The sequence below is a fragment of the Catharus ustulatus genome, chromosome 6 (genome assembly GCF_009819885.2).
Source record: "Catharus ustulatus isolate bCatUst1 chromosome 6, bCatUst1.pri.v2, whole genome shotgun sequence".
Lineage (NCBI taxonomy): Eukaryota > Metazoa > Chordata > Aves > Passeriformes > Turdidae > Catharus > Catharus ustulatus.
In genome coordinates, this window is record NC_046226.1 from 972,729 (window position 1) to 985,755 (window position 13,027).

The window sequence follows — 13,027 nt, forward strand, 5'->3', positions numbered from 1 at the left end:
GCTTTCTTGGACTGCCTCACTGGAGCCAGGAGGGAGAACAGAACGGCTGAGCTGAGCTCTGGTGGTGGCCACAGCAGGGGCTGGGGCACAGGGACACCTGCAACACCTGGAACAGCTGGATCTGCAGGCACAGCTGCTGTCAGACTGGGAATGCTGTGGGATTGTGGAGTGGGAATTGCTGTGGGATTGAGTGGGAATGCTCTGGGACTGAGTAGGAATGTTGTGGGATTGCTGAGTAGGAATGCTCTGGGATTGTGGAGTGGGAATGCTGTGGGATTGTGGATTTGGAATGCTGTGGGATTGAGTGGGAATGCTGTGGGATTGTGGGATTGTGGATTGGGAATGCTGTGGGATTGTTGAGCAGGAATGCTGTGAGATTGAGTTTGAATGCTGTGGGATTGAGTAGGAATTGCTGTGGGATTGAGGAGTAGGGATGCTGTGGGATTGAGCAGGAATGCTCTGGGATTGCTGAGTAGGAATTGCTGTGGGGTTGAGTAGAAATGCTGTGGGATTGCAGAGTGGGAATGCTGTGGGACTGTGGAGTGGGAATGCTGTGGGATTGAGTTTGAATGCTGTGGGATTGTGGAGTGGGAATGCTCTGGGATTGAGTGGGAATGCTGTGGGATTGAGTTTGAATGCTGTGGGATTGAGTTTGAATGCTGTGGGATTGTTGAGTAGGAATTGCTGTGGGATTGAGTTTGAATGCTGTGGGATTGTGGATTAGGAATGCTGTGGGATTGTTGAGCAGAAATGCTGTAGGATGGTTTGAATGCTCTGGGCTGGGCTGTGCAGCAGGGAAGGAGCCCGGGCTGGGTGTGGGGCCCTGCAGTGCCCGGCAGAGCAGCGGGGGAGCACAGACACAAAGAAGGGAGGCACGGGCAGGTACAAACTCTGCTTTAGTGTGGGGCTGTCACTACAGCAGCAGGGTGGGGACAACACTCAGCACTCATCCCCACAAAGGCACCGCTGTAACCGGAGCCAGGATTACAACAGTGCCAGCAGGAAGCTCTGGCACAAATGGATTCCCAGCAGCACAGGGAATTCTTCACTCGATATCCACCAGCTCCACTTCAAAGAAGAGTTTTGCATTCGGTGGGATCCTGGTGGCAAATGTTAAGGAAACTGAAAGGAAACAACTCCTGCAGTGACCCCTCCCTGGCAGGGAGCCACAGCTGCTCCCATGTCCCTGACCCCATGGACACTCTGGATCCAGCAGGGAGCCACAGCTGGTGCCCAGCAGGAGCTGTCCATGGACACGCCTCCATCAGCTCCCCCTGAGCTGCCCCAGCCTTGTCTGCACTGTCCCAGTGTCCCTGCACAGGAGGGGTGTCCAGGCAGCCCTGCAGATCCCAGCATCCCAGCACAGCAGAACAGCCCCTTGCCCTCCTCCAGAAGGGCTGGGAAAAACAAACAGGGCTGCATGAAACACTGCAGGATGGCTCCTCCACCCCCTGCTTCAGCTGTATCCCAGAGCTAATGTAACTCTGTCCCTGCTCCTGTTTCCCTGCACTGCTGAGGATCCCCAGCAGGCAGGAGCATTTGAAAGCAGCTGGAATAAAAGCACAGGTGAAAACAGCAGCAGGTTCCCCCTGCATGAGCTCTTCTCCAGAAGAAAAGGGCAATTGCAGCTCCAGGAATGAGAGGGAATGTCCTGAGCCTGCTGTGGGTAACAGGTGAAGCCCCCATTGTACCCCTGCCCATAAAGCACCTCCCTCCCCCAGCATTCCCAGCTCCCAAAGCACTCAGAGCTCATGGAAGGATACTTGGCATCAGGCTGCCCCTTCTTGCCATAGGCCCACTCGGGCTCGATCTCCAGCTGGGCCTTCTCTCCTTTGCTCATGGTCAGCAGGGCCTCATCCCACTGTGGGACAGAGAGCAGCTCCAGCAGCCTGGCAGGGACAGAGCCCTGCCCAGCCTTCCTGAGCCAGCCCAGGACACCCAGCCTGGCAGGGACAGAGCCCTGCCCAGCCTTCCTGAGCCAGCCCAGGACACCCAGCCTGGCAGGGACAGAGCCCTGCCCAGCCTTCCTGAGCCAGCCCAGGACACCCAGCCTGGCAGGGACAGAGCCCTGCCCAGCCTTCCTGAGCCAGCCCAGGGCACCCAGCCTGGCAGGGACAGAGCCCTGCCCATCCTCCCCAGCCTGGGAACCCTGCAGGGGCTGTTCCCTGCTCCCACCCCACTCCCACACAGCAGATCAGTGCTCCCAAGCTGGGATAACACATTCCATCAGCATTCCCAGCCTCAGCATTGCCTGCCCAGGGATTGCTGCTGTGTCCCCACAGAGAGAAGGCTCGGGATAAACACTGGGATAAACCTGAGCACTGCTGCCCTGCCCAGGGACACAGCCCCTTCCCAGCTCCCATCCCACATCGGGACTTTCTCCTGCTCAGCCTGGAGAAAAGGAGGCTCAGGGGGCCCTTGTGGCTCTGCACAAGTCCCTGCCAGGAGGGGACACCGGGGGGATTTGGGATCTGCTCCAGGAACAGGGACAGGAGCAGAGGGAACAGCTCAGGCTGGGCAGGGCAGGCTCAGGGTGGGCACAGCAGGAATTTCCCCATGGAAAGGGGGATCAGGGCTGGCACAGGGAATGCACACAGGGATGGATGGAGCCCTGGGATCCCATCAGTGCTGTGAGCCTGAGAGGAGCCCAGGGAACAGAGCCTGTGCTCCCTGCACTGCCTGACTCTGAGCAGTGTTCCACCCTCCCAGTGCAACCCTCGGCAATCTGCCCCCACGAGAAACAGAACCCAAAAGCTGCACCCCAGCCATAAATCACAGAATGAAAGTGCCCAGGCACTGAGGGAGCCCTGAATGCTTTACTTACACCTCGGATCACTTTTCCTACGCCAACTTTGAAACTCAAGGGCTTGGCTGCTTTCTTCTTCTTTGAGCCTGCAAAAAAAGTTTTATGTTCATTTGCCTCAACATCACATCAGCAGGCTCCACACTTCTGTAGAAAACTGCCATCACAATCATGCTTAATATAAAAATTAATATAATATAATATAATATAATATAATATAATATAATATAATTACAGTAATAATATAATATAATCAGATTTTCAGGGGCAATATTAACACTGTGCACTAAAAACATCATTAAAGGCTTAAGCTGCACCAAAGCATCTTTCAAACCCCAAAGACTCATCCCTGAATTACTCAAGTTGACTGCACAAGTCATGGACATATGAAGGAACCAAGAAAAGTCAACAGGGAACACACAAGTATGAGGAGTTACAGTTCCAGTGACTGGAATACAGCTCCTGAGTGTGGGACATCACTGCTGGGAAAGCCTTGCACCATTTCCCACCCCTAAACCTGATCTGTCACAAAAACCCCAGCAGGGAACATTGCAATCCCTGTCATTCCAGTGCCCCCACATTTAAAGATGTGTTTACTTGGAGAAATCCAGGACACTGTTGGAGCCAGAGGCACCATGTCCCCTCAGATCGAGTCTCTGCATTCCACATTCCCCAGGGCTGGCAGGATGGTGTCACTTGACACCAGCCAGTCCTAAAATACTGCCCTTGCTACCTCATGGAAAATCAGGATCTGGGAGTGCAGGGCACCAGGAGCTCAGCACCAGCATGATAAAGCTGTTTGTCAGGAACCCTCCCAGACACATCTTCCAGGGAAAAACCCCTGCCCACCTCTGCTGCAGCAGCCCAGGTAATTCCCTCCAGGAGCATTTTCAGCCCACCCCAACAGTTCATCTGCACATTTCTATATCCAAAACCTTACTTGATTGAATATTGGTGTCAAAGACTGTCCCATCCTGCAGCTTTCCCGTGTACCAGCAGTGGACAGTGTCTCCCTTCTTGGGGAAGTTGGTTTTATCACCCTTCTTCAGAATGGATTTTGTGTACTTTGGTGGCCCCTAGGTTATAAACAGAGAGTTGTGACTGGTGGGTCAAATAGTCTCAGATATCCAAGACTGAACAAGCTCTGAGTTTAAGGCATTGAAGAAGAAACTGTTAGTGAATGATGTGTTCGTGTTACTGCAGGGCTGCAACATTTGGGGAAAATGCAGCTTAAGGTTAAGGTGGGCTATAAACACCACATGTCTTGCTGGAGGGTTTTTGAAGACTTAGGATCACACAATCTGTGTGACTGTGTGATCTGTGTGATTCCCCTGAGCTGGGAGGGACCCCCAGGGATCATCCCAGCCCTGTCCCTGTCCAGACCCCCCAAAATCCCACCCTGGGATTCCTGGTGCCCAAACTCTCCTGGAGCTCTGGGAATGTCACCATTCCCTGGGGAGCCTGGGCAGTGCCAGCACCTCTGGGGGAGGGAAGAACCTTTCCTGAAATCCCCCTAACCCTCACCCCGACAAGTGACCCAGATAATTGGATTTTCCAGGTGAAAAACGTGAGTTGAGGGCATCACACCGACCTCCTCCACCGCCTCCTCAGCCTTCACCGCCTTCCCCTTGGCCTCCTCCGCCTTGGCCGGCTTCGCCTTCTCCGCCGCCTTCTCAGCTCCGTCCGTGCCCTTGAAGCGCTGCCAGGGGAAGGGTGAGGAGAAGGGTGAGGAGAAGGGTGAGGAGAAGGGTGAGGAGAAGGGTGAGGAAAAGGGTGAGGAAAAGGGTGAGGAAAAGGGTGAGGAAAAGGGTGAGGAAAAGGGTGAGGAAAAGGGTGAGGAAAAGGGTGAGGAAAAGGGTGAGGAAAAGGGTGAGGAAAAGGGTGAGGAAAAGGGTGAGGAAAAGGGTGAGGAAAAGGGTGAGGAAAAGGGTGAGGAGAAGGGTGAGGAGCAGCATCCAGCCCTGCATCCTTCCCCACATCCATCCCTGTATCCATCCCCAAATCCAGCCCTGCATCCAGCCCTGCATCCTTCCCCACATCCATCCCTGCATCCTTCCCCAAATCCAGCCCTGCATCCTTCCCCACATCCAGCCCTGTATCCATCCCCAAATCCAGTCCTGCAACCATTCCTATATCCATCCCCACATTCATCCCCGCATGCTACCCCACATCCATCCCTGCATCCAGCCCTGTATCCAGCTCTGCAACCATTCCTGTATCCATCCCCACATCCAGCTCTGCAACCATTCCTGCAACCATCCCTCCATCCATCCCTGCATCCAGCCTGACACCCCAGCGTCATCCCTGCACCCTGCCCGGCCCCATCCCGCACCCATCCCGGCCCCATCCCCGCACCCTGCCCGGCCCCAGCCCCATCCCGGCCCCATCCCCGCACCCTGCCCGGCCCCATCCCCGCACCCTGCCCGGCCCCAGCCCCATCCCGGCCCCATCCCCGCACCCTGCCCGGCCCCATCCCCGCACCCTGCCCGGCCCCAGCCCCAGCCCGGCCCCATCCCCGCACCCTGCCCGGCCCCATCCCCGCACCCTGCCCGGCCCCACCCCCATCCCGGCCCCATCCCCGCACCCTGCCCGGCCCCATCCCCGCACCCTGCCCGGCCCCAGCCCCATCCCGGCCCCATCCCCGCACCCTGCCCGGCCCCATCCCCGCACCCTGCCCGGCCCCGGCCCCAGCCCCATCCCCGCACTCTGCCCGGCCCCAGCCCGCACCCTGCCCGGCCCCAGCCCCAGTCCCAGCCCCGGCCCCAGCCCCATCCCGGCCCCATCCCCGCACCCTGCCCGGCCCCAGCCCCAGTCCCAGCCCCGGCCCCAGCCCCATCCCCGCACCCTGCCCGGCCCCGGCCCCATCCCGCACCGATCCCCGCACTCTGCCCGGTCCCATCCCCGGCCCCAGCCCCATCCCGGCCCCATCCCCGCACCGATCCCCGCACTCTGCCCGGTCCCAGCCCCGGCCCCAGCCCCGGCCCCAGCCCCATCCCCGCCGCCCCGCGGCCTCACCTGCGTGTGGAAGAGCTGCGTGTAAGCCGCGATCAGCTGCTCCTTGTTCGCCGTCTTCGCCACGTTCTTCACCTGCCCCAGCAGCTTGTGCTCCGCCAGGAACTGCGGGACACGCGCGGCAGACGGTGAGGGAGAAAATCAAACCAAACCAAACCTCCCCCACACCACCGCAAATTATCGACCGCGCCGTTACCGCCTGCGCCGCGTGCTCCTGCAGGAATTTGATGATCTCCTTCTTGGCCAGCGCCTCGCTCCGCAGCTCCTCAGCGCTCCAGGGCTGCGCCGGGCCCGCGGCCGCCGCCATCTTCCCGCCCGCCTCCCGCTCCTCCTCCGGGGAGGAGGGCAGCGATCCGCCCGGCGGGGAGAGGGGCGGGCCGGGAGAACGCCGGGGAGAAGGGGAGGGCCGGGAGAATACCGGGGGAGAAGGGGAGGGTCAGGAAGCCGCCTTGGAATCCTCGGCCGAGCTTCCAGAGGGATTGCGGGGAGGGAGGGACAAGATGGCACCGCCCCGGGGCCGGCCCTGAGCGGCGGCAGCAGCGGCGGGCTTGGAGGGCGCCGCGGGGCGAGAGGAGCACCGGGAACGGCCGGGGTGAAGGGGAGGGCCGGGACACAACCAGGACACGGCCGGGGAGAAAGGGAGGAGAAGGGGAGGGCCGGGAGGCGGGTCCCCGTGTCGGCGGCGATTTCAAGCGCTGAGGGCGGGCTAAGATGGCGGCGCGCGGGGCAGGATGAGCGGCGGGCGGCAGCAAACCCTGCCTCAGGTGTGGCGGGCGCCCGGCGGCCGAGCCCAGCCCGGGGACGCGGGCAGCGACAGCGATGACGACCTGCTGCTGGCAGCCGCGGCCGCGGCCGATCCTGGCTCGGTGCCGGGCTTCAGCGAGGCGGCGGGCTCCATCTGGATCTACCCCACCAACCTGCCCGTGCGCCCGTACCAGGAGCGCATGGCCGGCGCCGCGCTGCTGGCCAACACCCTGGTGTGCCTGCCCACGGGGCTGGGCAAGACTTTCGTGGCCGCCGTGGTCATGTACAACTTCTACCGCTGGTTCCCCGCGGGCAAGGTGCTGTTCCTGGCCCCCACCAAGCCGCTGGTGGCTCAGCAGATGGAGGCGTGCGGCCGCGTCATGGGCATCCCGTGCCGGGACATGGCGGAGATGACAGGTACGGCTGGGAGGGGACAGCCAGGCACGGGCAGGGAGCGGGCAGAGGGGAGAAGGGCTGGGTGCTCTGGCAGGATTCCTGCTCCTTTGCCAGGAGTTATCCCCAGCTCCCCTGTGTGAAGGGCTGGGTGCTGCTCTGGCAGGAGTTAACCTCAGCTCCCCTGTGTAAGGGCTGGGTGCTGCTCTGGCAGGAGTTAACCCCAGCTCCCCTGTGTGAAGGGCTGGGTGCTGCTCTGGCAGGAGTTAACCTCAGCTCCCCTGTGTAAGGGCTGGGTGCTCTGGCAGGAGTTATCCCCAGCTCCCCTGTGTGAAGGGCTGGGTGCTGCTCTGCCAGGAGTTAACCCCAGCTCCCCTGTGTGAAGGGCTGGGTGCTGCTCTGCCAGGAGTTAACCTCAGCTCCCCTGTGTAAGGGCTGGGTGCTCTGGCAGGAGTTATCCCCAGCTCCCCTGTGTGAAGGGCTGGGTGCTGCTCTGCCAGGAGTTAACCCCAGCTCCCCTGTGTGAAGGGCTGGGTGCTCCTCTGGCAGGAGTTAACCCCAGCTCCCCTGTGTGAAGGGCTGGGTGCTGCTCTGCCAGGAGTTAACCCCAGCTCCCCTGTGTAAGGGCTGGGTGCTGCTCTGGCAGGAGTTAACCCCAGCTCCCCTGTGTGAAGGGCTGGCTGCTCTGGCAGGAGTTAACCCCAGCTCCCCTGTGTAAGGGCTGGGTGCTGCTCTGGCAGGAGTTAACCCCAGCTCCCCTGTGTAAGGGCTGGGTGCTGCTCTGTCAGGAGTTAACCCCAGCTCATCTGTGTAAGGGCTGGGTGCTCTGGCAGGAGTTAACCCCAGCTCCCCTGTGTAAGGGCTGGGTGCTGCTCTGGCAGGAGTTAACCCCAGCTCCCCTGTGTGAAGGGCTGGCTGCTCTGGCAGGATTCCTGCTGCTCTGCCAGGAGTTAACCCCAGCTCCCCTGTGTGAAGGGCTGGGTGCTGCTCTGCCAGGAGTTAACCCCAGCTCCCCTGTGTGAAGGGCTGGGTGCTGCTCTGCCAGGAGTTATCCCCAGCTCCCCTGTGTAAGGGCTCCTGCTGCTCTGGCAGGAGTTAACCCCAGCTCCCCTGTGTAAGGGCTCCTGCTGCTCTACCAGGAGTTAACCCCAGCTCCCCTGTGTAAGGGCTGGGTGCTGCTCTGGCAGGAGTTATCCCCAGCTCCCCTGTGTGAGGGCTGGGTGCTGCTCTGGCAGGAGTTAACCCCAGCTCACCTCTGTAAGGGCTGGGTGCTGCTCTGGCAGGAGTTAACCCCAGCTCCCCTGTGTGAAGGGCTGGGTGCTGCTCTGGCAGGAGTTAACCCCAGCTCCCCTGTGTGAAGGGCTGGGTGCTGCTCTGGCAGGAGTTAACCCCAGCTCCCCTGTGTGAAGGGCTCCTGCTGCTCTGCCAGGAGTTAACCCCAGCTCCCCTGTGTAAGGGGTGAAGCACTGGGGGTCCCATCTCTGCACACACAGAGCACTCTGTGATGCCTCAGCCAAAGAATAATTAATTAATGGTTCTTAATCCATTATGCAGCTGTTCCTCCCCTCCTTCCCCTCCCTTTTTCGCTGTCCTTTCCCGTTTTTATGAAGTGTTTGCAGCCCCCCTGAGCTGCAGTTTATTCCTCAATGACTGACCTCAAAACCTGTTTTTAGGCACACACCTTTCCCACTGGTGCTTTAAATGATGTTTAGGGCAGTGGGGCAGCTACGAGGCATCTTGAGCTTCCCAGCCTTGATTTCCATGGTTCTGGATTTAATTTTTTTAATGCAAAGAGCTCTTCCTAGCCATTGTATTCAGTGAGGGTGGGCAGGGCTGGCACAGGTGGATCCCTGGCAGTGCCCAAGGCCAGGTTGGACATTGGGAGGGGTCCCTGCCATGGCAGGGGTGGGATGAGATGGGATTTAAGGTGCTTTAACCCAAACCATTCCAGGATTGGATGTGTCTGCCAGCCCTGCTGCTCTGTCATGGGCCAGACCTTGCTCTCAGCAGAACAATTCCCTGATGCTGTCTCTGATTTCCAGGAGGAACCCAGGCTCTGGGCCGCCGGGAGCTGTGGAGCACCAGGAGAGTGTTTTTCCTCACCCCTCAGATCATGGTCAACGACCTCTCTCGTGGCACCTGTCCTGCTGTGGACATCAAATGTCTGGTTATTGATGAAGCCCACAAAGCCCTTGGCAATCATGCCTACTGCCAGGTAGGGATGGACTCACCCCACTCTCCCAGTTACAAAAACCTTCCCCAAAACTGCTGAGAGCATCTCCATAAAGCATCACTGTCATTGCTGAGGGGAGATTCTGCCTGAGGTCCTTAACTTGGTTTGAAAGAGACCCAACACTCCTGTGTGTTGTCATTGCCTTGTTTATTATTAATACCTGTAAGGTGTTTTTTCAATGCCTCCATTCAATTGCAATTTTTGTTTAAAAATATTTTTGGCTAGGTAATGTTAAAAAAACATGTTTTTATAACATTGTTATATCTATATATATCTTATATGTTATGTATGTGTGTGTGTTTATATGTTATTGTAATCATAATGTTTTTATAAGGTCCTTTAGCAGAAACCAGTCAGTTCAAGATTTCTTTTTAAATTTGAGGTTTCTGTTGATCAGCCAAGAGTTTGTTGTATTATCGTGGGTTAATCTCCTGAGAGCAGTAGGTGACCTAAGAAGTTACTTTGATACATTGAGAAATTTACTGGATATTTGTGGAGTTCAGATTACATAGGATTAATCCTCCATGAATTGCATTTTTTAGAGATTTTCTTAGACTGTTTTTGGCAGCTCACCTGAGTTAGTGGCTGTCAATACCTTTGTTAAATTTAGTGAGAAATAATTTCAAAATTTTCCCAGTGGTTCTTGATACATTTCCAGGATGCCCCTGGCAGTGCCCAAGGCCAGGTTGGACATTGGGGCTGGAGCAGCCTGGGATGGTTGGGGGTGTCCCTGCCCATCCAGGGGTGGCACTGGGTGGGATTTAAGGTCCTTTCCAACCTAAACCATTCTGTGATTCAGTATTTTTAGAGTGTTTTGTTAAGCCTTTCCTACTTAGTGGGTATTTTCATTGATGTAGTTTGTACAGGCAAATAATCTCCTTTAAGGGTATTAATGGAGCTTTCCTGTTCTTAGGTTGTGAGGGAACTGAGCAAATACACGAATCAATTCCGGGTCCTGGCCCTGAGTGCCACCCCAGGCAGTGACACCAAGGTGAGCCAAAGCTCCTGCTGTGATTTCAATAATCCAGGTTGGGTGCAAGCTCTGTTCTTTTGCCTGAAGCTTCTGCAGGGTCCTGAGGAATTCCACATCACCTGAATCTCTTTGCTGGATGAGGTTTGGTGTTTCTCATGCTGTAAACCACACAGTATTTATTTGTGAGGGTATGAGGCCCTGGCACAGGTGTGGCTGCCCCTGGATCCCTGGCAGTGCCCAAAGCCAGGCTGGACACTGGGGCTGGAGCAGCCTGGGACAGTGGGAGGGGTCCCTGCCATGGCAGGGTGGGAATGAGATGGGATTTAAGGTTCATTTCCAGCCCCAGCCAGTCTAGGATTTTATTTCCAGACTTTCCTTCCATTTTTCACAGTAGGCAGTGGGTGCCTTTTTCTTCCAATTCGATGTAACCCCTGCTAAAATGTGAAATAAGTTACTTTGTTTGTGTGGCTTCTCTACCAGGCTGTGCAACAAGTTATCTCCAACCTGCTGATTGCTCAGATAGAGATGTGTGCTGAAGATTCCCCAGAAATTCAGCCTTATTCTCACGAGAGGCTGGTGGAAAAAATTGTAGTTCCACTTGGGGAAGAACTGGTGGAAATTCAGAACACTTACATCAAGGTGAGTGGCTGCATTTCCTTTTTGGTCAGTGGCAGTAAATGTTTTATCACCTCTGTCTAGACTTGCAGGGTTTATAAAGCAACACTTTCCCATGTAATTAACTTTGATTATAGGGTAAATTAAGCAATGGTTTCAGCTCCAGCAGCTGCAGTTTCACTTTGCACCAGTGACACCTTTTACCTTGCAGTGACTTGGAAAGGTCAGGTGGAAAATTTACAATTGAATTTTCCTCACTCTCTTTCTGGAGTCTATAAAATTGACATCAGACCTAAACTGAGGTTTCTGCATTTGGCTGAACTCAGTATTGAGATGCTGAGAAAACCTTAAGGAATCTGTGTGTGGACTGAAACATTTTCTCTGATTAAAAATATTCTTTAGAGCTTTAAGTCATCTGTGAGTGTAACTAGTTCTCCTGGAGTTTGGTTTATTTACCCTATTAATTCATGTGTTGGCCTGTTTCTATTATTATGATGATATCTCTTTCTTTTTACCAATCTTTAATGCCCAAATACAGGAGATTTTGGGGGGCCAGAGCTGTTTGTCACTTAGTGATCTGTGCCTTCCCAGTAAGATACTGTAGGCAAATGATGTTACATAAAATACCACTCTGACAAGTTTAAAATATCTGCTCTTTTTTTGTTTAGAGGCATAAAAATTCAGGATTAAATTGGCTCTGTTGGCCTCAGAGCACAGTTTTGGTTAAAGCTGGTTGATTTTGGTGCAGCTTTGTGAAGAGCAGACCTTCAAGGCAGACCTTGAGTGCATCAGCTGCTTTCAGCCCAGTGACCCGAGAGTGTTTAAATGAGGAACTTCCACTGATAAAGAGAGACTTTGAAGTGGTTTTGCATCACTGCAGGTGCCCCTGGAGGCTCTGTTGAGTGCAGGGGTTTATTTTGGGGTGTTTCAGCTGCAATGAGCAGCGGGTTTGGCTCCACCAGCCTTGCCCTGTGGCTGCAGGGCTTTGTTTCCTTCCTCTGGTCTGGATTTGCATTTCAATTGCTGCTGCTTTACTGGAGAGCACAACTTGCAGTGACACCCTGCAGCCTGTGAGGCCAAACCTCAGCTCTGGAGACCTCAGCTCCTGGGTCTGGAGGTCACCACTTCAAATCTGGGGTTTAAATTTTGTAAAATCCCAGCAGCACCCCAAAGCAGGAGAGCTGTGTGCTGTAAGAGAGAGCCAGGGGACCTGTGCACAGTAAAACCATTCTCTTTAATTGTGACAAACAGTAAACAAGACAACATTTCATGTGAAGGACAGTGTCAGACAGCACAGCACAACAATGCCAGAGCAACTCTTTGAAGAGGAGATCTTTACATACAATAAGCAAGGCCCTGAGTATCACAATAGCTGGAATCAACTTTTTAGGCACTAACTCTGGTTTGGAAAATACACAGTATGCAGGATAACACTTATCTGTTAAGGCTACATCATTTAATCTTCCAAAAATAGGGGTGAATGCTGATTTATTATCTCCTTCATGAGTGGAAAGCTGATAACTTCATGTTAAAACTGAAAATCCAGGAGTGGCCCCCAAAGCAGAGCCGTGGATGGATAACAAAATACCTGTTCTGGACAATCATGCCTGACATGATATTGTCAGATCTGAGTAACAGTGATGTTTGCTTGGCATTCACTGGTGTAACAACTGAATAATCTGTATTTTGTGTCAGCTGAACACTGGAGCTGCTGGTCCCTGTGCTTGTGAGGGCCAGTGGCAGCTGTTGGTGCCAAGCCATGAAGGGTATCTCCAAACTGGAGCTGAGATAGGTTTGTTGTTTTGTTCTCAGCAGCAGAAGCCATCTAACAGAAGTCAAAATAAGTAAAATGCTATCTTGGAATTGATAGTTTGCCAGAAGCAGCAGGGAATGCTGGGCTGCAGTGGGATATCAGCACACTCAGATCTGTTTGTGGTTCAGGGATGTTTCTAGAACATCACCCACAGGGAGCTGAGCCAGAGGAGGGGGTGCCTAGGGACAGGGACATCAGCCACAGCAGATGCTTTTGCAGGAGAGGGTAAAAATGTAAATTATTTACAAACTGGTGCTGTGTGGTGAGAGGATTTCACTGCTTCCAGGAGCAAGCCAACATCTTTGTGCCAAAGCATCATGAGAGTTCCTCTAGCTGGCAAAGAAATCAGATGGCAGAAGCTTCTTTAGTTTGCCATCAAATCTTGTCAAAGGTGAAAATTGCTTTTATTGGCTCTTATAAAAACCTGGGGGAGGATATGAG

General features: G+C 54.9%; 2 protein-coding genes across 2 annotated transcripts in view; one reads left to right on the forward strand and one right to left on the reverse strand.

Annotated features, from left to right (window-relative positions):
* Window positions 1-879: 879 nt before the first annotated feature.
* Window positions 880-6,208, reverse strand: FKBP3 (FKBP prolyl isomerase 3). Its single transcript, XM_033061672.2, has 7 exons — window positions 6,012-6,208; window positions 5,819-5,920; window positions 4,395-4,502; window positions 3,744-3,879; window positions 2,825-2,892; window positions 1,764-1,861; window positions 880-1,100 (listed from the first exon to the last, which is right to left on the reverse strand). Exons 1-7 carry the CDS (start codon window positions 6,120-6,122, stop codon window positions 1,046-1,048), a joined length of 678 nt encoding a protein of 225 aa, XP_032917563.1. The 5' UTR covers window positions 6,123-6,208; the 3' UTR covers window positions 880-1,045.
* A 231-nt stretch (window positions 6,209-6,439) lies between these two features.
* Window positions 6,440-13,027, forward strand: part of FANCM (FA complementation group M) — a 60,633-nt gene continuing 54,045 nt past the window's right edge. The window contains exons 1-4 of the mRNA XM_033061667.2: window positions 6,440-6,976; window positions 8,995-9,167; window positions 10,099-10,176; window positions 10,639-10,797. Of these exons, the coding sequence (XP_032917558.1) occupies window positions 6,547-6,976; window positions 8,995-9,167; window positions 10,099-10,176; window positions 10,639-10,797 (840 nt within the window). The 5' untranslated portion in view covers window positions 6,440-6,546. The remainder of the gene's footprint in view (window positions 6,977-8,994; window positions 9,168-10,098; window positions 10,177-10,638; window positions 10,798-13,027) is intronic.